This window comes from Erpetoichthys calabaricus, chromosome 2 (genome assembly GCF_900747795.2).
Source record: "Erpetoichthys calabaricus chromosome 2, fErpCal1.3, whole genome shotgun sequence".
NCBI lineage: Eukaryota > Metazoa > Chordata > Cladistia > Polypteriformes > Polypteridae > Erpetoichthys > Erpetoichthys calabaricus.
In genome coordinates, this window is record NC_041395.2 from 188678743 (window position 1) to 188704130 (window position 25388).

Consider the following 25388-nt stretch of genomic DNA (forward strand, 5'->3'; position numbering starts at 1 on the left):
GAACAACTCTCCTGGCTTCCAACATGAGTCAATGCTCCCGGAATGCCTCTTGCCCTCGGATGCTCTGGTACACTTCCCTGCCTCGCTCCGTCACCGCCGCCGGGGAGTGAACTTTAACAACCTACGCCGCATCACGACAATGTCAGCCGCCACGCCTGGTGCATCTTTGTTAACGTCGTCCCAGCCGGTTCGTTTTGCGCTGATAAATGCCAGATCGGTCGTGAACAAAACTTTCATCCTGAAAGACTTTTTTCTTTCCAATGGCCTGGATTTTTTATGTACTGCTGAAACCTGGATTTTACCGGGCGAGACGCTCTCACTCACTGAAGTTTTGCCCCCGGGATGTTCCTTTATCAACACGCCGAGAGCGCAGCGCCGCGGCGGGGGCTTATTGACCTTATTTAAATCTGATTTTATCTGCAAACGCCCTTCCCTTCCGCTTTCATTTTCCCCTTTAACTTTTGAGCTCAGTATGTTTGAACTTGTCTGTTCTCCACCGCTGCTGTGCACACTCATCTATCGCCCCCCAAAATATAATAAGGACTTTTTAGACGAATTTGCAGCTTTTTTGGCTGATATTACCTGCAGATATGATCGCTTCCTTTGTTTGGGTGATTTTAATATCCATGTTTGCTGTCCCGTTAAACCTCTAGCAAAAGACTTTCTGGACATTATTGACTCCTTTGGTCTTTCTCAACTAGTGAATGGACCAACACATGGACAGGCTCACACACTGGACCTGGTTCTTTCTCGCGGTCTCAGAATCAGTGACTTGGACATTCTGCCTCCCAGTTTTTCTGATCACTCGCCTGTTCTGTTTAATTTGGATTTGGTCTCTGCTGAGCGTGGTAAATCCACCACTACCCGTCCCTTCCGTGTCATTTCCCCTTCTGCTGCTGAAGATTTTGCAGCTGCTTTTTCATCAATCTCCACATCATGTGAATCCACGGATGCTGATGTTTTATTGCAAACCTTCTATACTTCCTGCTGTTCTGTGATGGATGTTGTAGCCCCACTCAAACAGAGACAATCCAAAGTCAAGCATGACCCATGGCTAAATGAACAAACTCGCTCCATCAGGCAAAACTGTAGGCGGCTAGAACGTAAATGGAGGAAAGATGGTCTCACTGTTACCTTTGACTGCATGAGAGACATGTGGTCTCAATACCAGAGAGCAGTCAGAGATGCAAGGAACCGTTTTTTTACTGACATCATCTCAAAAAATTCTGGCAATCAACGTGTCTTATACAAAACACTGAATGCTGTCCTCTCTCCAGCTGCAACTGTTTTCTCTTCTCCCTCCAATACTCTTTGTAATCAGATCGTTACGTTTTTTCTGGATAAGGTCACGAAAATTAGATCCCAGATCTCTATTTCTTCTTCTGGCTCTGTTGATTTAGCCGTTCCTGTACACGGCTCCCTCACCAGCTTTGAACCCATTTCGCTCCCCCATCTGGAAAAAATCGTCGCCTCAATGAAGCCTTCGGGCTCTCCGGACGATGTGGTGCCGTCCAGACTGCTGAAAGATGTCTTTCCTGTGATTCGATATGATGTCTTAAAGATCATAACTAGTAGTCTATCTTCAGCTACAGTTCCTTGTGCTTTCAAACACGCAGTTGTACATCCAATCGTGAAAAAACCTGATCTTGACCCTGCCGTCTTCTCCAATCTTCGTCCAATTTCCAAACTACCTTTCCTGTCAAAATTACTCGAAAAAGTAGTTTATGAGCAATTAATTCACCACCTACAGGACCATCAGGTAATGGACCTTTTTCAGTCAGGCTTTAGGCCCCCACACAGCACAGAAACCGAGCATTTACGTGTCCTAAATGATGTCCTTTTGGCATTGGACTCAGGACTCTACGTGATTATGGTTCTTCTCGATTTATCTGCTGCCTTCGACACAATCGACCACGACATCATGATCTCCCGACTCGAATCCTGGGCTGGTGTATCTGGCTTAGCCCTCGACTGGTTCAGGTCATATTTCTGCAACAGGACTCTTAGAGTCATGCTAGATGATTTTTCATCTGAATCAGTCCCACTCCCATGTGGTGTCCCCCAGGGTTCCATTTTGGGGCCACTACTTTTTTCAATTTACATCCTGCCTTTAGGTGCAATTTTTAGAAAACATGCAATCTCGTATCACCTATATGCTGATGACTGCCAAATTTATTTCTCCCTCAAGTCAACTGACTCCACTAAACCTCTTCTCAACTGCTTATCTGACATTAAGGACTGGCTGGCTGTAAACTTCCTTCACCTGAACGATTCAAAAACCGAGGTCATTGTTTTTAGTCCCGACCGCAAACAGACCCTACCCCTTGGCCTCGACTTTCTTCCCATTCCAGTAACTTCGTCTGTTTCCAATCTTGGAATCAAAATGGATATGGTCCTGAAAATGGATGCTCAAGTCAACAGCACAGTAAAATCCTGCTTTTTCCATCTCAGGCGAATTGCCAAACTCAAACCAATTCTGCCTTACCACCTCCTGGAATCAGTAATCCATGCATTCATTACGTCCCGGCTCGACTATTCTAATTCCTGCCTATATGGTATTAGTAAAGCCACTCTTTTGAGACTCCAATTGGTTCAAAATGCGGCTGCAAGGCTTTTAACTGGAAGCAGCAGAAGCCAACACATTACACCAATTTTAAAAACCCTGCACTGGCTGCCGGTTAGCTTCAGAATTGATTTTAAGATACTCCTCTTAACCTATAAGGCACTAAATGGTCTAGCCCCTGCCTACTTGAGTGTCTTGCTCCATCGTCACAATCCCCCTCGTGTTCTTAGATCCGCAGATCAGCTGCTCCTAACCGTTCCCAAGGCACATTTTAAAGCTCGTGGTGAAAGGGCTTTTTCTGTCTGTGCACCCAGGCTCTGGAACTCCTTACCTTTAGTGGTTAGGCAAGCCACTTCAGTCGCCACATTCAAATCACACCTAAAAACTCACTTCTTCACATTGGCTTTTAATTCTTAACCTGTCTTATTTCCACTTGCTTTTGCTATTTCTCTGTTTTATTGGGTCCCCTGACCTGTTTTTTAGTGTCTCTGTTTTAATTCTCTCTTAATGTTTGTTTTTAATATTTTGCTTTTAGTCTTGCTTGTTTTAACTGTACAGCGCTTCGGTCAGTTGTAATGCTGTGTTTTTAAGCGCTTAACAAATAAAAATGGTATGGTATGGTATGGTATAACTTATCCCCACCTTCCCTTCTATATCTATAACCTTAGGCAATTAGAAATAGTAAAAGACAAGCAGAAGTTAAGTTACAGTTTAAACAATGTATTAGTATTGTTGATAATATTCATAAATAATAACAAAATGCAAAGTACATTTGAATATTGGCAACCATACAACCTGATTAAATGGTGATATGTAGTTCAGGCGGCACAGACTTGTAGTTACTTAAATGTCTCTAGTTAAGGCATCATTGGTGCTCAGCTTTCAGCCACATGTCTGTTCAAAATGGCTGCTGAGCTGTTCTCTTCATTGTGTTCTCTTCATCATCACAGGTTAGCAAGAGAGATGCTTCTTCATCATATGTTGGTTGGTAAGAGAGAGATACTGAGGTTAAACACATACATTTATAGATGAGCCAATAGGACATCATGGTACTTAAAGGCCTCTGAACCAAGCCAGTTCTGTTCAAAATGGCTGCTGAGCTGTTCTCTTCATTGTGTTCTCTTCATCATCACAGGTTAGCAAGAGAGATGCTTCTTCATCATATGTTGGTTGGTAAGAGAGAGATACTGAGGTTAAACACATACATTTATAGATGAGCCAATAGGACATCATGGTACTTAAAGGCCTCTGAACCAAGCCAATTCCAAACAGCCATACTTCAGACCAATGGGGGAAATAGAACATCTTAACACCTGCCCCCAAACCATATGTTAAAGTACACCTTAGCCCATTTGCGGGGGTAGAAATGACTTTAGCAAAGAAACACTTGCCAAACTGGTTTAAAACACACATCCCCCAAATCCTTTCGTAAAATTCAAAGAGGCTCAGCCGTAAAAGGGGGGCAAACACGAATGCCTCTCACCAAAGTAACACTAAATTACATTGCTTTGCCTAAAAATCAAATAAAGACATACAAAAATATTCATCAAATAATATGTAAAATCTCACATCACAACACTCCACCCCGATGAATGTTTTGTACAATGTCTTTATAAACAGTCTTAATTGTTTAACGAGTCTGTTGCATAACTTGTGCATTGATTTGCAGTATTTGCTGTCTCAGTGTTAAAAGTTGTCCATGACCATTTGTCCATTACATATCTTCTTTATTTCAAAGACAATCTGAAGAACTTGGATGCGCTTCTGATGACTTTTATCTGCTCCGGCTTGCTTCAACTGTTCCTTTAGCTTTCTGTAGTCTTCATATGTCATCAGATCTGGTGGTTCAAAATGAGACAAGTCCACACCTTCCACTAAACTAGCCCACTGAAATTTAAGTCTATTGTGTGAATTCCTAAAACTGACCTTTGTTCTTTACTGGTTTTGTGTCCAACTGCTAATTAGACCCCTGTCCCAAACTATCTGTTTAAGCATATGCAGCTGTACAATTAACATCAAAATTTGAAAGGTAACATGCCACAGGTACCAGTACAACCACTTCTGCCCAAGTGAGAGCACATGTGCCACTGCATAAACTGTTCACAAACCAACCTCTGTGGCCCCTCTTCACACATTTGGGGTTGATTTAGTTTCCTCTTGTGCTTTCCTACCCATGGTGCAACTCTTGACTGCCATCAGCCTTTACCAGTATAGGCTGGCATCACCACCATGAGACATCACAGCTATGCAACTCATCATTCCCCCTGTAGGCCACCCTAGAGTTGTTTGCTCACCATATGCGTACTCGTTGTGCTAAACACCTCGGTTCAGAACTGGCCCACTGGTCCTCTGCTTGCACCACAGCTGACAACCTCAGCAGGGCTTCTGTATTTTCCCAATTAAAACTATACCTAAACATCGGAACCCATATATCTTGCAAATGTACCAGCTGCACCTACTTTCCTGAAAAGTTCACTAATTTTCTTAGTATACCGCTCTTTAATAATAGTATTAATGATATTAATTATCCCACTTAATTAATTAATACCCAGAATGTATACTTTATGAGCCCAAAATTAATCCCGTTATTTTGGCATTCCTAACTGGTTTGTTCAGTTTCCACCCCTTGGAATATAAATTTGCTTCAGTAATGAACAAACCTTTCGTTTTAAACTATAGCCATTCTGACTAGCCTTATCATTGCATGACTTGTGGACTTGTTACTCACTTAAACCCCAGTAAGTGTCTTTTCCTTGCTGTCTGTTCAGTTCTTCTTCATGTCTTTGTCTTTAGTCTTTGCTTGTTGTCTTTTCCTGTTTCTTTTTTCATTCCGCTATGTAGGCAGGTCTGCAAAATGGAAGGTGACAAAGCAGTTTCTGTCCATCTCATCTTCTTGATTGTTAACCTGGTGCCAACACTCAAACTTTGCTTCCAGGCATTCATTGGAACAGCTTGGCCACTAGTGCCACTCTGCTCCAATGTGCTAATGGTAACCCAATCTCCTGCATGGATTTTACTCTGCTAATTGCCTTCACTATTTATTACCTGCACAAACCCAAAGTCTGTAAAACCTTACAATAGAAGTTGCACTATTACAAAAGGCCAGAAAATTGAAACAGAAATAACTATTTTCCCTTTCCTGTCTTCCTGCGCTACCCTTCTATTTTTTTCATTGCCTGTGTGTCCTTTTTATTTTTTATTTTATGGTAACTGCTACTTGAAAGTGTGGACTATAACCTCTCCAAAATCCCAATTCTAAATCCAGCATCTCTCCTAAAACTGACCTGTGTTCTTTACCCAAGACCAGCTCACTTTTCTCCATTTTATTACTGGAAGATTCATAGGCTGTCTTTTTAAACAACTGGTCAGTCAGGTTTTGAATTACTGAACCGAAGTGTGTGTGCTTTTTAATTACTGCTGGCCCCAGCACAGCTGTTAGGACTTTCACACCCCTGTGCATTCCTGACTTGCTGCCTGAGCTTGTAAACCTTCCTGCTGCACCATCCCCCATCCTTTGTTCTTTGGCTTGTCCTGATTCATTCAAACCAAATCCTAAACTGGTGCACTTTGTTTCCAACTCAGCTATTCTTGCATTAGCACTTTTAGACCTTTCACACACAAACACTTGAATTCCATTAATTTCCATTCTTCTTTGTTTTAATTCCACACTTTCTTTACTCATTATCTTTAAACCATTATCCATTTCATGCCCTCTAGTCAACAATTGCCATTCACACTCACCAGCTTCTCTGCCTTCCATCTGATTTCTTTGTCCTAAATCAAATTTCAGCACAGCACTGGTTACCTTTCTTAACAGTGGTGAAATAACTATCGGTGTAGCATGTTCTTTAAACACTGGACAGACCTCAGAATCACCTGGAAATTGTGGTGCAATGGAGAATAATAATGGAAGAAAACATCCTTTCTGTTTTCCCTTCCTTTCATCTCTCTCCTTTTCCTTGCACTCACATTCCCACTCTTTATGTGAGCACCCATCTGTCTCAGGTAAGTCACCCACCCATGTTTTAGGGTTCCAGTAAGATCCCATTACTATTGCCCTAACTTTCACCATAGGTGGTTTTCTCTCCTTGTTTCCCCTGCTGTCTGTGCTTTCCACTTCAGCAGTGGGTGTTCTACATGCTAGCACTTCACAATTATCACATCTTTCCAAACTTTCAAACAAAATTCCATTTTCACTTTCATTCACTTTGCTATTTTCTTCCTCATACTGATCTTCCTTGTTACCAATAATACAAGCTAGTAAACCTCTTATAACAGCAGCTGTCTTCTTTATACCTGATCTCTGTTTTCCTGCTTTTAATCCTTCCAGCCCCCTTCCATTTTGTGGCATGCTCAGCTCAGCTTCTGCTTTCTCTACCTGCACTACAGGTTTCCTAGCTTTAGCCTGCTTGTTTCTGCCACTCCACTGGAAGATGGCTGACTTTAATATAAATTTAGGCATTTCTGAGTCTACAATTATAATCTAATACAATTGACACCTTCGTTATGGGTTGGCCTACTTTTGCCCCTGTAAGCAAACATACACATACATACACAAAGATCCTAAACAAATAAGTGCCGTATGAATGATGCATGCATGTCCCATCACTCCCTAGCACTTTAACCACTTAAATGCTGTATGAATGACGCATGCATTTCTCACCACTCTCTAGCACTTTAATTAGGGACTCACTACGACCAGCACTAACAAACATGCGGGTGTCCTTGTGACACACATGAAGTCTCTACACTTTGTTGGTTATATTCCATTCAGCAACCAAACAATGTTTTACTTCCACCGTTATTTGTACACTGGATGCCCTAAAATTCACATACATACACACATATACATCAACAGTATTTGCAAACAGGGTGCAAAACATGGTTACCCCAAAATCCTGCCGACTACGCCAATTGTTTTGTCTGACAAGGTGCAAAACAATGGTTACCGCAAAATCCTGCCGGACTACGCCAATTGTTTTGTCTTGGTAGAGTAATATATATATTGCTCTACTTTCCCCTATTGTATTATTAATATGTAGCCTTAGAATGCCTAATCTCACAGACTTACCACTGTTTATAAGGTATTATTGTATATAACTTATCCCCACCTTCCCTTCTATATCTATAACCTTAGGCAATTACAAATAGTAAAAGACAAGCAGAAGTTAAGTTACAGTTTAAACAATGTATTAGTATTGTTGATAATATTCATAAATAATAACAAATGCAAAGTACATTTGAATATTGGCAACCATACAACCTGATTAAATGGTGATATGTAGTTCAGGTGGCACAGACTTGTAGTTACTTAAATGTCTCTAGTTAAGGCATCATTGGTGCTCAGCTTTCAGCCACATGTCTGTTCAAAATGGCTGCTGAGCTGTTCTCTTCATTGTGTTCTCTTCATCATCACAGGTTAGCAAGAGAGATGCTTCTTCATCATATGTTGGTTGGTAAGAGAGAGATACTGAGGTTAAACACATACATTTATAGATGTTCTGTCCAATCCCGAGAGCCAATAGGACATCATGGTACTTAAAGGCCTCTGAACCAAGCCAGTTCCAAACAGCCATACTTCAGACCAATGGGGGAAATAGAACATCTTAACACCTGCCCCCAAACCATATGTTAAAGTACACCTTAGCCCATTTGCAGGGGTAGAAATGACTTTAGCAAAGAAACACTTGCCAAACTGGTTTAAAACACACATTCCCCAAATCCTGTCGTAAAATTCAAAGAGGCTCAGCCGTAAAAGGGGGGCAAACACGAATGCCTCTCACCAAAGTAACACTAAATTACATTGCTTTGCCTAAAAATCAAATAAAGACATACAAAAATATTCATCAAATAATATGTAAAATCTCACATCACAACATGTATATACTGTATATAAGAACATTGTAGTGCAGTATATACAGTATGTAACACTGCAGTGTTCACAGAACGGAGTGGCCATGATTTCCTGCGTTTTACATCTCCGTTTTAGGTAAATCCCTATACTTAAAATGATCACTCTGTTTTGCTGCACAAGTTGGAATTCTTAGGCTGCACCATATTACCAGACTGAATACTCTCAAATTACAGAGTGGCAACACACGGAAAAAGCTATATAAGACAGTTCTGTTTGAAGGATTTTAGTTCCTGTCCTGTGTATATTTAAGTAACACCATTGTGTGTGTGTGAGAGAGAGAAAGATTGAGAGAGGAATGTGTGAAATGTTTTCAGAAATGATTAAGCCAATTTGTATACAATAAAATTTTTTATTTTTGTCATTGAGTGCATCATTTCACTGTTAAAAGAAAGACCAGACAGCCAGTTGCAGTCTTACTATTTTGACTTTCAGACATTGGTCAGGGCGGCACAGTGGCGCAGTGGGTAGCGCTGCTACCTTGCAGTTAGGAGACCCGGGTTCACTTCCCGGGTCCTCCCTTCATGGAGTTTGCATGTTCTCCCTGTGTCCGCGTGGGTTTCTTCCGGGTGCTCCAGTTTCCTCCCACAGTCCAAAGACATGCAGGTTAGGTGGATTGCCGATTGTAAATTGTCCCTAGTGTGTGCTTGGTGTGTACGTCCTGAGGTGGGTTGGTGCCCTGCCTAGGGTTTGTTTCCTGTGTTGGCTGGGATTGGCTTCAGCAGACCCCCATGACGCTGTAGTTAGGATATAGCGGGTTGGATAATGGATGGACATTGGTCAAGTTTTCGTCTCAACAATTAATAATAATAATAATACATTTTATTTAATAAGCTCCTTTCTTAGCACTCAAGGTCACCTTACAATAAAATTAAACAACATTAGTAAAATAAAAACGAGAATTATACATCAAAAAGCAATAATTAGCAAACAAACAAAGATAACTGGCAGTAACAGTGCAAAATTCACAATTGGTATGCCAGTTTGAAAAGATAAGTTTTGAGGGTACTTTTAAAATGTGTTATTGAATCGAGCTGACGTATATGAGAGGGAAGAGAATTCCAGAGTTGAGGAGCACTATGAGAGACGCTCGAGCTCCCATAGAACAGAGTTTGATGTGTGGTACAGAAAGTAGAGCTGCAGATGAGGATCTGAGTGAGCGAAAGGGAGTGTAAGTCTGTAGGAGATCAGTGAGGTTGTGGAGAGCTTTAAATGTTAAGAGCAGTATTTTGTATTGTATTCTGTAGTTGACAGGGAGCCAGTGAAGTTGAGAGAGAATAGGTATAATATGTTCAGTGGATTCAGAACAGGTTATTATCCTGGCAGCAGAATTTTGAAGAAGTTGTAAGCGATGGATACGTTTTTGTGGGATGCCAGATAGAATAGCATTACAGTAATCTATACGTGAGGTGACTAGGACATTAACCAATACTTCAGTACTGTGTTGCATAAGAACAGGACAAAGTCTAGAAATGTTTTGGAGATGGAAGAAGGCAGTCCGAGAAATGTTACTTTTTTGGGAGGAATTATTTAATAATAATAATAATTATTATTATTATTTAATAATTGCCATTATTAGTGTATAAATGAATATAAATAATTGTATTTAAACGATTCGCCAAAATCTGTTGTATGTAAACGATACTGTTTTAAGCGTTATTGTTTTTTCATCAGAAACCCCTTTTTCCATATCTACCTGTATTAGTTTAAATGGCACTTTTGCCACTCGCAATATGGCGGACGCGCTGACGTATACTGTCGACTGGGCAACACAGTGAATGCGGCGTCTACCTATATATGATGTCTGACAATCAGTGATGATGTCACTTCCGGTACTGGTGCCATTGATGACATCACGCCTGGTCCTGGTGACATCACTTCCGGTCCCTATGATGTAACTTCCTGTCTCAGCCTTTAAAGCCACCATATTCTTATCCTAAAATCAGTTCTGTTTTGGACTCTGTTCTGTGAACAACTCAACCATTTACCCATTTGCAGCCAGAACATAATATACTGGTGGCTGCCCCAAACTTTTTTTGACGTCTCTGGCTCGTTCATATGACAGTGATATAGTCGACAGGATCAAGAAATCCCAGAGGAAACAGGGACAGGACCTGAGATCTAACCAGGTAGGAGAGTACCAGGGCGTTTCCGAGTGGGGGGTTCGTCCCGTGTTTCGGAGAAACCCGGTGCAGGCTCTACTCCCAATACACTTAACCAGGGAAAGAAAGAAACAAGGCAAGCATATAGGAGAGACACACAGGAGTGGACTGGTCTCTGTGGGGGAAGCGAAGGGGGCTTTTTATGCTCTCTCGGAGGAGAGAGCTGCTCCCCTCACTAAGGTCAACACCTTAGATAAATGTGGGGCGTCCCAAAACTGGCAGGTGAGATAAATAAGACAATGGCTATTAGACCCCAAGAGGCTGTCCCAGGAGCAAGCTTTCACTCGCTGGACAAAAGTGGGGCTATGGCTAAGGCCATTTGAACAAAGCACTATATAAATTGTGTAGCAAGTAGCCTGTCTTTTATTATTAAAGGGCCTTCCTGAGTATTTCACCCAGCCAGAGTGAGGAGAATTTGAAAACATGGATGGGCTCATCGAGCTCATTGAAACATTTAGGACGGCCTCGCAATTTGGGAGAGCAGAACAGTCCTTTAGCAGATGCCATGAGGATTATGTCCCAAAATATCTGCCCCTCCCTTACAAACCAGATTCTGTTCCAAAGCCCCCGGATCCACGGGTGTGCAACTTACTTGGGAATGAGGATGAATCCAGGTGGAGAGAGAAGGGAGGGTTATGTGCACTTACTAACCCCCTGACGATATCACATAAGGGAGTAGTAATCGTAAATGGATTTAAAACTGAAGCGCTCTTTGATTTTGGCACCAACATTTCCATTGTTGATTGCCGATATGTACTACCACGACAATGGGTGAAAGTAAAGACCAGTATAACTTGTATACACGGAAAAGTCCAACAATAAAAGAAGGATGGGAAGGAAGGGCTCTTCCCTCTACAAATATATTGGAATATATCACTTAATTACGTGACAGATTTCTAAAAATTTGACCCATACTTAAAACATGGAAGAGGCACAAGCAACACAGGCCCACTGTTGTGACCGTGGTATGACACTCAGAGAACTCCATCTGGGAGATCGTATCATGATTTTAGTTCTACCTCCCAATATAAATTGCCCTCTGGCAAGGCCCCTACGAAGTTAAGGAGAGGAAAGGACTCCTCGACTATTTGGTGAAACAACCCAATCGTCGCCCAAGTGAGCGGATATATCATGTAAATTTGGTGAAGCCGTAGAAGGAAAGGGATCCTAATCCCTCTTCCGCTCAGCCCCGCTCATTCTTTGCTCAGAAAAATGTCCTTAACTTTGGTACAGAATTAAATTCCAGACAGAGACAGAAGCTCGAAGCAGCTAACCTGCCTGTCCCGGAGGTAGTGGGCGAAAAACCAGGAAGGACAACACTGATTGCACACGATATTGTGACTGAGCCCGGGGTTATACTTCGAGAACGCCCCTATCATCTTCCAGAGGCAAAGAAAGCAGAGGTGAAGCTTAAAATCAACCGTACGCTGGAACTAGGAGTTATGGAGGAAAGTCATAGTCCCCGGTCCAGTCCAATAGTCTTGGTTAGTACGCCTGATGGAAGTTGGAGGTTTTGCAATGACCTTAATCAAGTCTCCCAATTCGATGATTATCCAATGCCTTGAGTGGACAATCTCCTTGAGAGGCTTGGACAGGCAAATTATTTGACCACGCTTGACATGACAAAGGGGTACTGGCAGTATTGTGTCCTTCCATTCAGGTTACATGGGGCTCCTGCGACTTTCCAGAATCTGGTGGATAAAGTGCTCCACCCTCATAACTCCTACAGTGCTTCCTATCTGGATGACGTAGTCATTTATTCCAGCACATGAAATGAACACATACAGCAGGTCAGAGTGGTATTGCGGACACTGGGTAAGGCCGGGCTTCGAATAAATCCAAAAAAATGTTTTTTTGGGTTGAATGAAGCTAAATATTTAGGTTACCTGGTGGGTCAGGGTACCATAAAGTGACAGTGTTCAAAGGAAGATGCCATATTGAAATAGCCCTGTCCACGAACCAAGAGGCAAGTCCAAGCATTTCTCGGTTTAGCCAGGTATTACCGACGGTTTATACCTCGGTTTTCGGAGAGAGCAGTGCCCTTGAGTGATTTAACAAAGAAGAGGGCCCCTAACAATCTGGTATGGACTGATAACACAGACGATGCATTTGGTGACTTAAAACAGGCCCTTATGTCAGCGCCAGTATTGAAAGCACCTAACTTTTTTGATTCCTTACATTCTCCATACAGACGCTTCGGGCACAGGCCTGGGAGCCGGGCTGAGCCAGAGCGTCGATGGTGTTGAACACCCTGTCATGTTCCTGAGCCAGAAACTGTTGGATCGAGAGACTAGGTATGCAGTGTTGGAAAAGGAAGCCCTTGCAATTAAATAGGCGATTACGCAGTTGAAGTACTACCTTTTGGGCCATGAATTCACTCTTGTTATGGATTATGCACCCTTACAGTGGATGGCCCTACACAAAGAGTCGAATCCACGGGTCACCAGGTGGTTTCTTGACCTTCAACCGTACAAGTTTACACTTATTTATTGTAAGGGTTCTCTCCATGCCAATGCCAATGCACTTTCTCGAGTTCACGACCTCTCGGTCAGGGCCGCCCAATCCGATGGGTCTGGGCTTGGGGGGGCCTTGTCACACACGTGGGGGTGGTAAACGTGAACATTATACAAAGTTATTGTCTGTTATACCTGCATTTTTATCACTCTTTAATTTATTGTTTTTTTATTAGTATGCTGCTGCTGGAGTATGTGAATTTCCCCTTGGGATTAATAAAGTATCTATCTATCTATCTATCTATCTATCTATCTATCTATCTATCTATCTATCTATCTATCTATCTATCTATCTATCTATCTATCTATCTATCTATCACTGAGCTGCTTAAAATCTGCTGCCACCACTGCCAAGACACAAACACCTTTTCACTCACAACTTACTCTTGGCAATTGGTAGCTGTAAAAACAGCAAAAATCCCCTTTAAAGGAGAAATGCCCCCTTGTGGCAACTAAAACTGAAAGTCAGCACACAGTTTATGCACTGTATGTCATCAAAGCCAAGTTCCTACATGGTCTTCTCCATGTTCTTCGCTGTGCTCTGATCAACTTGTTTTATACCACTAGATTCATATGTAACCAAATTATTTTTATTTATTATAAATATGTTATTTCACCGCTAAACTACAGAATCTTCTCACCTTCAGCATTTCTGGTACCAAAGCTAAAGCCCCCATGGAATTTCTTATAATCATAAGCACTGGCTTCAACATACCTAGTCAAGTCACCACCCATTGTAATTACCATTCCCTACAGCACTACAGATGTCACCTCTGAAAACTTGTCCCAACATTCATCTTCATCATTTCTGCCAACCTGTGGATATCACATTCTGTTTTAAAGCAAGTCTTTTAACTTGTCTGCGTATAAGCAAAAACAATATTTTTATTCTGTAAGGGCGATGTATACAGTGCTTAGAGATAATGTATTAAAATGAAAATTCTTATTTTTTTTAAACAGGTCCGGGCAACTTGCAATGTTGAGCAGTCTCTTTTTAATGACTGGTTTACAGGACACCTCAACTTTCAGATTGAACATCAGTAAGTCAAAATGTCTGAACAAATGTTTTGCAAATTCAACTGGGTGGTGTACAAGCCATATCCAGCAACTCAGTTATCCCAGAAAGGGCAGCAGAAGATAAAGGATTGGGTGATTATTTTGAAGCTTGTACTTTTTTACAACTATGGCATTCTTTTATTTGCCTCAGGCACTCGCTTTGTTAGCTGAATTTGAATTTAACAATTAAATAAAACAGCATTAGCCTGAGAGGCATTCTGTTGTGCCAAATGTGAAACAAAATCTAAATACTTAATCAAATACTTTGCTATCCAATTTCTTTACACAAAAATATACTTTATCTGTGTGTAGCTCTATCATTTTTTTTAAAAACTGCAGCATTCTGCTTCACTTCTTTCCTTTACATATACTACTAATTTCTCCTCCGTATGGCCATTTATAACTGATAAGAGAGCATCTTAAATGCAAGATTTGCAAACATAGCTGCCTGCGTACTCAGGCTATACTTTTTCTGCTCTTGACCTGTGTTTCTAATTAATACAGCCTTAAGCATTAATACAGCCATATAGGTGATAACTCACACAAAATAAAGGTGCTTGTTTACAGTACAACACTCAAAAACTTGACTGCATTATTCGGGAAATCTGTTGCTTGTATGCATGTAGCTGATGTAATTCTTTCTAATATGAACTGGCAGAGAAACAGATTCTGCACACACATACTAGCAGTATAGAACAGGTAATCCTACAGTGATAATGTTGATAATTGAATACTATGAAATATTGTCACCAGTAGTGTACACTCTCTATTATGACATGCTATCATGTACATCTGTCATTTTTAAACATCTTTGAAATGACATGCACCGCATACTGAAGAACATATACTATGTAGTAAAATTACAATTAGTTGTTTTGCTGGCTCCTGGCATTCCTGAACAGGATAAATGAATTAGAAAATGAATGGAATTGTGCTGTAGTAGGAAAAAAACTTTGCTTACAATGTATTTCAGTTTAATTTCTAGATGAGAAATTTAGGGACATGTAATTTTTAACTTAATGTACTGTTATGTTATCTAGAGGAGCATCTTGACACACAGAGGCCCGTGTCTGTACATTACTTTGATGCCAGTATAGTAAAATCTACTGTGTCTGGGACAAGCCTTACATTTATCCTTAGAGGTGGTGTAGTGGTAGTGCTGCTGCTTTACAGTAAGAAGACTGTGGGTTCGCTTCCTGGTTCCTCCCTGTGTGGATAGAGCTTTGAGTACTGAGAAAAGTGCTATATAAATGTAATGAATTATTATTATTTACATTACTGTAATAATGGCTCAGAAGACATATTGACACATTTATTCTCTCCTCTTACTTCCAAAAACTACTACTACTACTATGTATCTTTTGAAAACTTTATTTATGCAATTTACTGTACATTTATAGATGATTTCCTGAAATAAGAGCATTAGAAAAATTATTACAAAAACTTTCCATTCATCCCAACAAGTCAAAAAATGAAGATTCCTAAAGTCCTGCTCTTCACCAGACTGCTTAGTAATTTATCCCATGAGTCTACAGGGTATGGTTCTTTGCATGTGTGAAAATGTCTAATACTTGTGCAAAATCTGCCCTTAATAAATTTCCAACTGCATCCCCATGTTTTGTTGAAGAATTTATTTTAAAAGTAATGGCTAAGATTCCCTGTACCAATTCCTTTCATAAAAAATAAGCAAACTCATTTTTTCATTTGATTAATGAAAGGCTGCATTTTGATCACACTATCTACATTTCATTATTTAAATTGAAGAGGCTTGGAAAGAACAAACTTATAGCTGAGAGCTTCAGCAACAAGCAGAAACCAACACTAGACTGAGCACCAGTGTATAACAAGGTACAGTCATGCACATATCCAAACATACTGGCACCAACACAATATAGAGCCACCAGTCAGCCTAACCTGAATATTGGATTTGAGACAAAACTTAGCTCTGGACATTATGCAATTTTTCACGCTTAAGTACATGGTCCAATCAACCCATGTAACAAGAACATGAAAACTAGAAGCATAACAGAGAACAAATATTCATACTCCACAAAGACTGTGAGCAGATTTTAATCAAGTTTTTCCCACAAGAACTATAAGACAGGAGTGCTACTGCAACACTTCATCACACCGTGTAAACTTTCCATACTCAAGTGCTATAAATACACTCTTAAGTACTCTTATGTACTTTCACAGGTTTCTGATTATCCTTGGGATAAATTAGGTACATTTTATCCACCATAAATAGCAGGATGTAATGCACTGAGTATACCAGCTTACTATGGCATTTCCTACTAGATAATGCCCTCTTGTAAGATTTATGGTGAGTCCTTACCAATTTAATATCTGGTCAATCAACCGTTCCTTTTTTGCAAGCAAACAACCTTGGCAGTTAACTAACTACACCTTTATATTTTCTCAACAACTCCACTTTCTGCTTCACATTTGTATAATGTTTGTCACTACAGCAATGTATGGGCAATCAAACATTTTTTCTTTTTCTCTTAAACTGAAAATAAACATTTTTTGTTAAAGTTGCTACAACAAAGTTATAGATTTCTTTCCAATTTTCTGATCTTGGGGTGCTTATGTCCAGCTTAAGTGCTATAAACCATAGCTTTAGAGTATCAGAAAGTGTGTAAATGTAAAATGCAGGTAAACCATTTTTCATTTTGTTCTCATGTTCTCTTTAAATATTACTAAACCATTTGTCATAAGCACACATCCAAAATTTGAACAGTTTTTTTTCTGATACTTGTAGCTTTGTTGCTTGACTTATTTAGTAAGTTTTAAGTATTTTGTTTCATAGTTGGTATATTGCCCAACTGACTGCAGTGGTAAGCCAGTTGAGAGATATGTTATATAGAACACTATATAAAACTTCACTTAAAAAGAAAGCCAAGAATATTTTGCAGGTATGGAATAGATCTATAAATCCTGGCACCATCAAGATACTTTGAGACCACTGAATTAACTAGGCCACTGGCTCACTTTGCATCTTGTCATTGTTTGGTTGCTGATTAAGGGTTCTGAATCTTATAAAGCAAGTCATTGAAATCAATCAAAATGAAAACAAAAGAAGTGTGTTTGATTAGCAAGAATTGATTCGTAATGAAGAAAGGAGCTAGAATGATAATCTGCCACTATGGACCTTTGACATACAGTATTTGGTGTATCTAAGACATGTGTAAGCTTAAATATCAATTCTAACTTGTACATGTGAGAATGTAAGTGTGGATATGAATGGGTTCTGCAATGGATTGTCACCCCACTAAAGATTACTTCCTACCTTGGGTCAAATACCCCCTGTACCCCTGAATTACATGAAGTTTAAGAATATTACTTTTATGTTATAGAATGTATGCTTTATTCTTATCAAAGGTAAGTTGGTATGTATCACATACATAAGAGCATCTAAAATGTAACACATTTGGCTTAAATATTGCATGTGTCCTCATCTACAATGTTTGATTATCAAAATAATAAATTGATTTCTAGACTGAGGTCTGTAGGCAGTCTGAGAACAACTTTGGCTTCTTTTAGACCTTTCAATGAAGATTTTCTTTGTAGTCAAACTCTCTAAAGCAAATTAAAAGAAAGCTGGTGCATGTTATAATGTGCCTATAGTAAGTGTCTAAAGTTTTCAGGGTATCAATGGAAAGGTAATACTTCCACAAAAACGTGTAATAAGTGCAGAATTTTCAGTACATCTGTGCACAGAGCATTTATGCTTTTATAAAAAAAATGCTTTCACTTCCACCAATTAGAGTAGGTGAAGTCATTGAAAAGTTTTATGCAATTAATTTTTACAAATATACAAAATGAATGTGCTCCAAGCAGTAAAGGGAACATTGTGGTTGATGACTAGGGTGCATTATGTCAGAATATATTGTAGCGTCCCAGCCAGGCTAAAGCCTTTTTTTTGAGTGACTGTTAGGTCCGATTGAGGCAGGGTGGAGTACAGCATGGAAGACTGACAGCGGGGTATTGATTGATGCGGTTAAGGGGGGGCGGGACCCGCCCCCCCCGGGACGGGAGGAGGGGTTAGAGAGGGTGCTAGACAGGTCCGGCGGTTTTCTCGACCAATTGGGCTGCTTTCAAAAGCTAGATGCGGGAACTTTTTAGTAGTTGCGTTTTTTTGGGCTGGTTTATGATTTTTGTTGCTTTAATTTCGGCTGCAAGAAATATTTATTATATTTTCGGCTTTCAACTGAAAATCAGCACTACAAACGCATGCTGTGTTCAAGTAAAAAACATAATATATGTACAGAGGTGCTCCAACGCTTACTTATTTTCCAGTTTTGGAACTTGGAACTTGTTACTTATTTGGAAGACATCTTGAGTGACTGCTGTAGAGTGTACACACGTGTGTTTTTTTGTATTATTTTAATCAACTGTAATCACTTAGGGCGTTCTGCTTTGTTTTCATCCATAGTTATCATGGGTAAGTGGTCAAAGTATGAAAAGCGATACAACAAAAATTGGGAGAAAGAATCCACATTAATGGAATGTACCTGGTGATGATACTAAGGCTTTCTGTCTGTATTGCAAATGTGACATTCGTGCCCATTATGGCGATTTAGTGAATCATGCTGAAACAACAAAGCACTGATGACTGTAATGCTATGTGTGGAAAAAACAATTCAGTCATAACACGATTTCGCAAAACTTTGCCCTGAAATAGTACACATCAAGTGTATATGTCATTCAATTCAACTAAGTTCATCACATGCACTGAAGGTGATGCCAAGAAACGTTGATTTCATAATATCAGAGACCTATAACTGGTTTGCCCACAGTACAATTCGCCAGCTGAAATATAAGCAATTATTCCAGTGCATTAATGTTGGCGAAGAACCACTAAAGATTTTGAAGTTATCAGATACTCACTGGCTATCTATCACCCCTTGTGTTCAGCGAGTTCTTGATCAGTACGACGAACTGAAGCTGCATTTTGAGATCGTCAAAGACGAACTGCATGACTACACTGCTGAGCTACTGTATCAGATGTTCAGTTCTCCAGAGAACAAATTTTACTTGCTGTTTTTACGCTCCATATTACAGTAATTGAACAAAGTGAACAAATTATTTGAGTCAGACAAAGCAAGTCCTGTAAAGTTGCTCACTGAACTGTTAACTATGTATCAAAACATGCTTCAACGAATTATGAGACCAACCACATTTACTTGACTTTTGATCTGGAAAACTGTTCGCACTATCTGCCCCTAGCAGCTATGAACTTTGGCATAGAATTCAACTTGCTTGTGCATGACTCAAAAACTGACCGCAATGTAGCACTATCACTATCATGATTATCTACTGGAACTCCTAAGGGAATTGCGTCAAAGACTACCAACAAATGCGCAACAACTGGAGTTGCTGGCTGATCTGTCACCTTCTGTCGTCCTTGGACCACAGAAACCACAACTGTCAAAGTTGTCATTTTTGCCTTTGTACACAGGCAATTTGGGTGATCTAGAGCTGCAGTGGATGCAAATCAGAACAATGTCATGGTCACAATTCAGTGATAACAATGTTGAGGAATTTTGGATAACTGTTGCAAATCACAAGGATGCTTCAGGGGATTTTGACTTTTTACAGCCTGGACATTTGGCCTTAAGTTTGCTGGCAATGCCTTTCAGTAATGCAGCAGTGGAAAGAACTTTCTCTCAAATGAATCTGATTAAAACGAAACTGAGAAACAGGATGCAGCAAGGCATGCTGGAAACTTTGTTATGCATTAGAAGCTACATGAGGTACAGATGGATCTGTTGTATTGGATTTATTCCAACAACAGCTATGCTGGCTAAATTCAACCCAAGCCTTTATTCCATTGATGAGCAAGAAAACAACGTTCTACCGGAGGAATATTTTGTTGCTAAAGATTAATAAGGGTAGTTTTTGATTTTTTAAAGATGAGTAATGCCATTTTTGATCTGTTTTACTGTTGTTGGTATGAAGGCAGCCCTTGGGCTGTTTTTGGGCTACTTTTTCTAAACAAATGGGCGGGATTTGAAACAAGTGTCTGGCAACCCTGGCTAGAAGGTTGTGTTTGGGGTTATGAAGTCAGCATTCTTTTTCTTGATTGTTCAAGTAAAACTTTTGTGAGACTTTTCTACGTCTGTCTGTTGTTTTTTATTTCTTCTCAAGCCTGATGCGGAGGACGCTACAATATATTAATATATTATTTACATACTGTGACGGTTCGTGTCTGGGTCCATGCTCCCTTTTCCAATTTTGGGAGCCTCTTAAACCCGCCACCATCGATAACGTAACCGGATGAGTTGTCAGGTGGGAACAAATCTCTCCAAGCAACGAGATAGTGTAACGTGCCTTTATTAAACAGTTCTTGGTCTTTCCTTCTTCAGACCACATTCAGAGAGTATTCACCATGGCTGACCAAGAGCACACTTGTGGTAATTGCTTGCTAGACATTACCAATTTAAAAGAAAACTTGTAGGAGTAGTGTAAAAATGACTCACACATAGAGATAAAAAAAGACACCTGTTTAAATTGTCAAAGTGCGGAGGAAGCATTTCCGCCAAGATTTTTAACTTTGTTCTCGGCAGGGCGCTGGAGACAGGTCAGGCGCGCCTCCAGTTCAGGACTGCTGGAGAGACGCTGAGCATGCCAGTCAATCAAATCGAGCATCTCTTTAGCCATCTGCCATTAGCAAAGAGAAATATGTGGAGCGTTTAGTTGAGTTAAAGCATGCAAGCATTAGTTTGGGAAGGGAGTCGCTAAAAGAAAGTCCAAAGAAAATTTAACTTTCAGAGAAGACATTGGCTTTTCCGGAGAAGGGTGTAGTGGTGTGCGCATGTGAGACCGCCAGCCTATTTAATACATGCCTTGCAGGATTTGACAATAAAACATAAGCAGAACGCACCGAGGCCAACCGCGATTGGCGAAAGAGAACCTCGTGACACAGGATTGGCTGTAAAAATTGTTCCCTGATATAAAAGGCACTTCTGAGTATATCAGTCGGGTGGAGGGTGTTGTAAGTGTAAGGGCTCGTTGATACTTCACGCTGAGAATGCATACACGCACGTATCATGGCTGCCACGCATTCCCAGCATTCATTTGACGTGTCCTCTGAGCAGGTCCTCAGAAATTAACGCGACGCGTGCGTGAGTTGCAGTACCAGCAACAAGTCTCGGCGGGGTTGTGGGGACGCAGAGTGATAAAAGTCGGAATGTGACATCAGAGTCTCTGTTTACTATCTACATGTGACAGAAAGCCTCTATGCAGATCCTACAGGATCGATGTTTGATGAATGGTTCAATGTGGTGAAGCAAAATGCCAACATACAGATGCATTCATGGTGCTTTTATATTCAAACGTGGCATTTTCCCAATCGTAATGACACAATACATTTTAAAAGTCTTTTTTTTTTTTGCAACTTCACAACAACATAATGTACAGCGCTGTATTTGAGCCACAGAGAAAAAAAATTAAGGTCATGGTGAAAACATGTATGCTGTGATTAAAGTGGGAATTTCGGCTTTAATCTGGAAATGTCCACTTTAACCTCGTAGTTTACTTTATCATTAAAGCAGACCGTCATAAACATCATAAATATTCGCTACAAGCTTCTTGGACTTCCTTCTGACCTGACAGCAGCGGCAAGCAGCAAAAGATCATCACACAGAACACATTAAATGTTTGATATTCCAACTCTCTGCAAATTTAGAATCTTTAGATTTATAATTGATATCACTTTCATGATTAAATGCATTAAAGTATGTATGTTACATTTTACAGATAAATTGTTAATCTCGTTTAAATAATGAACACTGTTAATAACTACACACATGGGGGTGACACGATGGAGGAGCGGTAGCACTGCTGTCTCGCATGGAGTCACGTCACTGGTATTCCCTGCTTGGATTCCACACTGTGCTCCGGTTTCCTTCCAAAGATATGCAGATTTGGGGATTTTGGTACCGCTAAAATGATGCCAGTGTATGTGTGAGTGCTTGTATTCACCTTGTGATGAGCTGAGGCCATGTCCAGGGATTGTTTCAGCCTCGTGCCCAATGCTTGCTGGAATGGACACATCCTTGATTGATAATCATTAAACATCCTTTTCAGAGATATTGCAGTAAAGTGTCATCGGAATTTAATGGGTGTTACAGGCAATTCACAACACAGCGAAGACAAACCTGTTCTCACCGTGATAATATCTCGCACTGCCACCAGCTGGATTCCTCCAGATTTACGTAAAGTACGCGCGCAAGTATAAACAGTTAAATGCTTGTGTAACAGGAGCGTCTGCTGCAGCATGCATCACGTTGCGTGAAGTATAAACCCGGCCTTACACTTGCTACAGTATAGCAAACACAGAAGCTTGCAATTTGTTTGGAAATATTTTCTTTTTGTATATAAATATAGATATCTCCTTGTAGTAGCATTGTTTTGGTGGAGGTATCTTATAGTTTGGGTTTGCGGTGCACTTAATGTCTGTTTCTTATATATCACTGTTTATTTCTTGAAATTACATTTGTGGGACTGTTTTTAGTGTAGTATCTTCCTGAGTGCATTTCCTTTATTTTGGAAGACTACTGTTTTTCTGTATATACAATTTTTTTATCTTTGATTATTTTTCATTTTTGGGACTAGTAATTCTCTGTAAATAATCACTATTTTTTGTGTGCACCTGTAAATAAAACCCAATATTGTTTTGGAATTTGTTTTATTGTGTCTGTGCCTCCAGGTCTGCCATCTCTCAATTCTGATCCCGGTCTGTCTTGAACTACAAGATGCCCACTGTGTAGTGTGGTGCCAACCTTGCCACTACACGGAATGTCACAGCACCATAAGTCTTGATGTTTCAGAAATGCTCTGACCTAGTCATCTGGTCATGATGATTTGGCCATTTTGAAAGTCACTCAGATCTTTACACCTTCCCATATCTTCTGCATTCAAAACATTAACTGTGAATACAGCTGAATTTCAGCTTACTGTCTAATATATCTTTGACCCTCACATGCGCCATTATTACGAGATAGTCAACATGCTTCATATGGGAGTGGTCATAGTAGTTTGGCTCATCAAAGTATGCTGAGGCACAAACTAAGCATTTGCAAGACTGAAAATAATGCATGCCTCTTTAATTGTTTGTTTTTCTATGATGTATGCTGCTATTTTAGAGATATTGGTTACTTTCTTTTAAAATGTACAGTATGTGTAGTAAATGAGCCAAAAGAAGGTACTGTATATTCTGCTCCCACGTTATAAATTATGTTTAGTTCTAAAATGCAGAGTTTCTGAGAAGCTAATTCATGTTTATTAAATTTCATGCAAAAAGGAAAATAGAGACCACTTTAAATAGTCTCTTTTTAAGAGTGTTGTGGGTCTGAAACCCATAAAGCATTCCAGCCCCCAATCAGCTTATTCTGAAACTCCATGCCTATAATTTTGGAAAGTACCTCAAGATGTTTATTAGATTGCTCTGTTTTAATTTGAAACTTATTGTATTTAAATATATGTTGTCTGCAGTTACTTCTTTTTTATTCTGTCTTTCCCTTATGCATCCTATGATTAAGCTTGTTTCCAACGATGCCTCGTCACAACTATAAAACAGTAGCTCCACTTGTGAGGTCTCTGTGCAAGAAACATGATCTGAATTACCAGTCAAAGCCTCTCCTGACTGCCTTCTCTGATATTGTACAGTAAGTCTTGGCATTGCATTTGTCTATCTTCTTACCTTCAATGATAAGGTTTGGCTAAGGATCAGTCTATTAGTAATAACTTTTAAGTTTGTAGTCTGTTTGTTGGCTTAACTCAACATTTTCAACTGTCTCTGCCTGTTGTTTTTTGCAGTTAAGTTTCTTTAATAGTATAATTATGCTAATTTATTGTTTACCTATTATACTGCATGTATCTGTCTTTGATACAGAGTAGTAGAAAGCAATTCTCATACCAGCCATCTAAACATCTAACCCACAAATCCAATGTCAGATCTAGAGTATGTTTTCACATCAAAACGCCTAAACTTTTAATACCACTTTTGGCCAAAACTGATCCCAATTCACAATTTAATCTCCATTCAGGTTCAAATGAAAGGGAATGCAACACAGCAGAACATTGTTTCATTTTTGTGTATGTAACATTTGCAATATCATCATTTATGTATTTTTAATACTTGTACTAAAATGTACTAAATGCCTTTTTATATATTTACTAATATACAGAGTAACAGAGAAAGCACCTTAAATGAAAGCATATATTTTTGCATCATTTATTTGGACTAACTCATGTCAAAGAATGATTAGTATTTTTTTACCAAAAGGAGTTTTTTTTTAAGTGCTTATTGGAAAGAAGCAGGAAAAGTATAACCCAGCTTAGGTGTGTTTTACTATGCATGTCTACAGTGCTTGTTTATTTTTGTATAACCTTCATTTCACTGACTGTCTTTCTACAGTTCTCTTAAGGAGTCTGGGCAACTATGGTATGACGCCTACCTGCATAAGTGAACTAAGCCAAAATTGATTGTGCTTGCCAACAGAACATTCCAAGGAGTCTTGATTTAGAAATGTGCAGAAGAAGTGATAAATAAAGTCCTCTTTGAAAATGAAATAGCATTTATTTAATTAAAATTCAATGTTTAACTTGTAGGTGACATAGTATGTCAAGTAAAAATATTACATCTGATTTCATTGGGTGATATGCCTGCCAGTCTTTGACAATGCCCCCTCTGTTACTATATGCCCATCAAGAAATGGTTTAATGTAATGTTTCTAGATTTTAATGTAATGTTAAAAACAGGATCTTGTTGATTTGAATCAGGAGTAAATGTCATAAATACATCAGGAGAGTCCCTTAATTTAAAATTTTTGTAAAATATTACTAAATACAGTGCCAAATTTTACAAACAAAATATGTGTATATGTTGGCCTTTATAAAGTACTTTTATCACCCACGCTTCCTCACTGTCACATCACATACTGTCAGCATCACTTTATTCCGTGAAGCAGATTTAACTGTAGCCTTCAATAACCAATATACAGTATGTGATGTTTTTACTTTGGAAATGATGGGAGCAAACAATAAATTAAGATTTCTCTTTATCACTTACTTTTTCAATTCACAATTTTAATCCCATCATTTCATCCTGGAATATTTAGCACCTATGCAGGTACAATACTAACCCAGTGGTTATAGATGTCCAAGATGCACATTAA

General features: G+C 39.6%; 1 protein-coding gene across 1 annotated transcript in view; it reads left to right on the forward strand.

The window, feature by feature from the left end:
• The window catches only part of LOC114644508 (acyl-CoA (8-3)-desaturase), a 236031-nt gene extending 211248 nt beyond the window's left edge, over positions 1-24783 (forward strand). Inside the window, exons 11-13 of the mRNA XM_028792592.2 lie at positions 14110-14189; positions 23751-23876; positions 24629-24783. Coding sequence (XP_028648425.1) covers positions 14110-14189; positions 23751-23876; positions 24629-24680 — 258 coding nt within the window. The 3' untranslated portion in view covers positions 24681-24783. The remainder of the gene's footprint in view (positions 1-14109; positions 14190-23750; positions 23877-24628) is intronic.
• Positions 24784-25388: the final 605 nt, after the last annotated feature.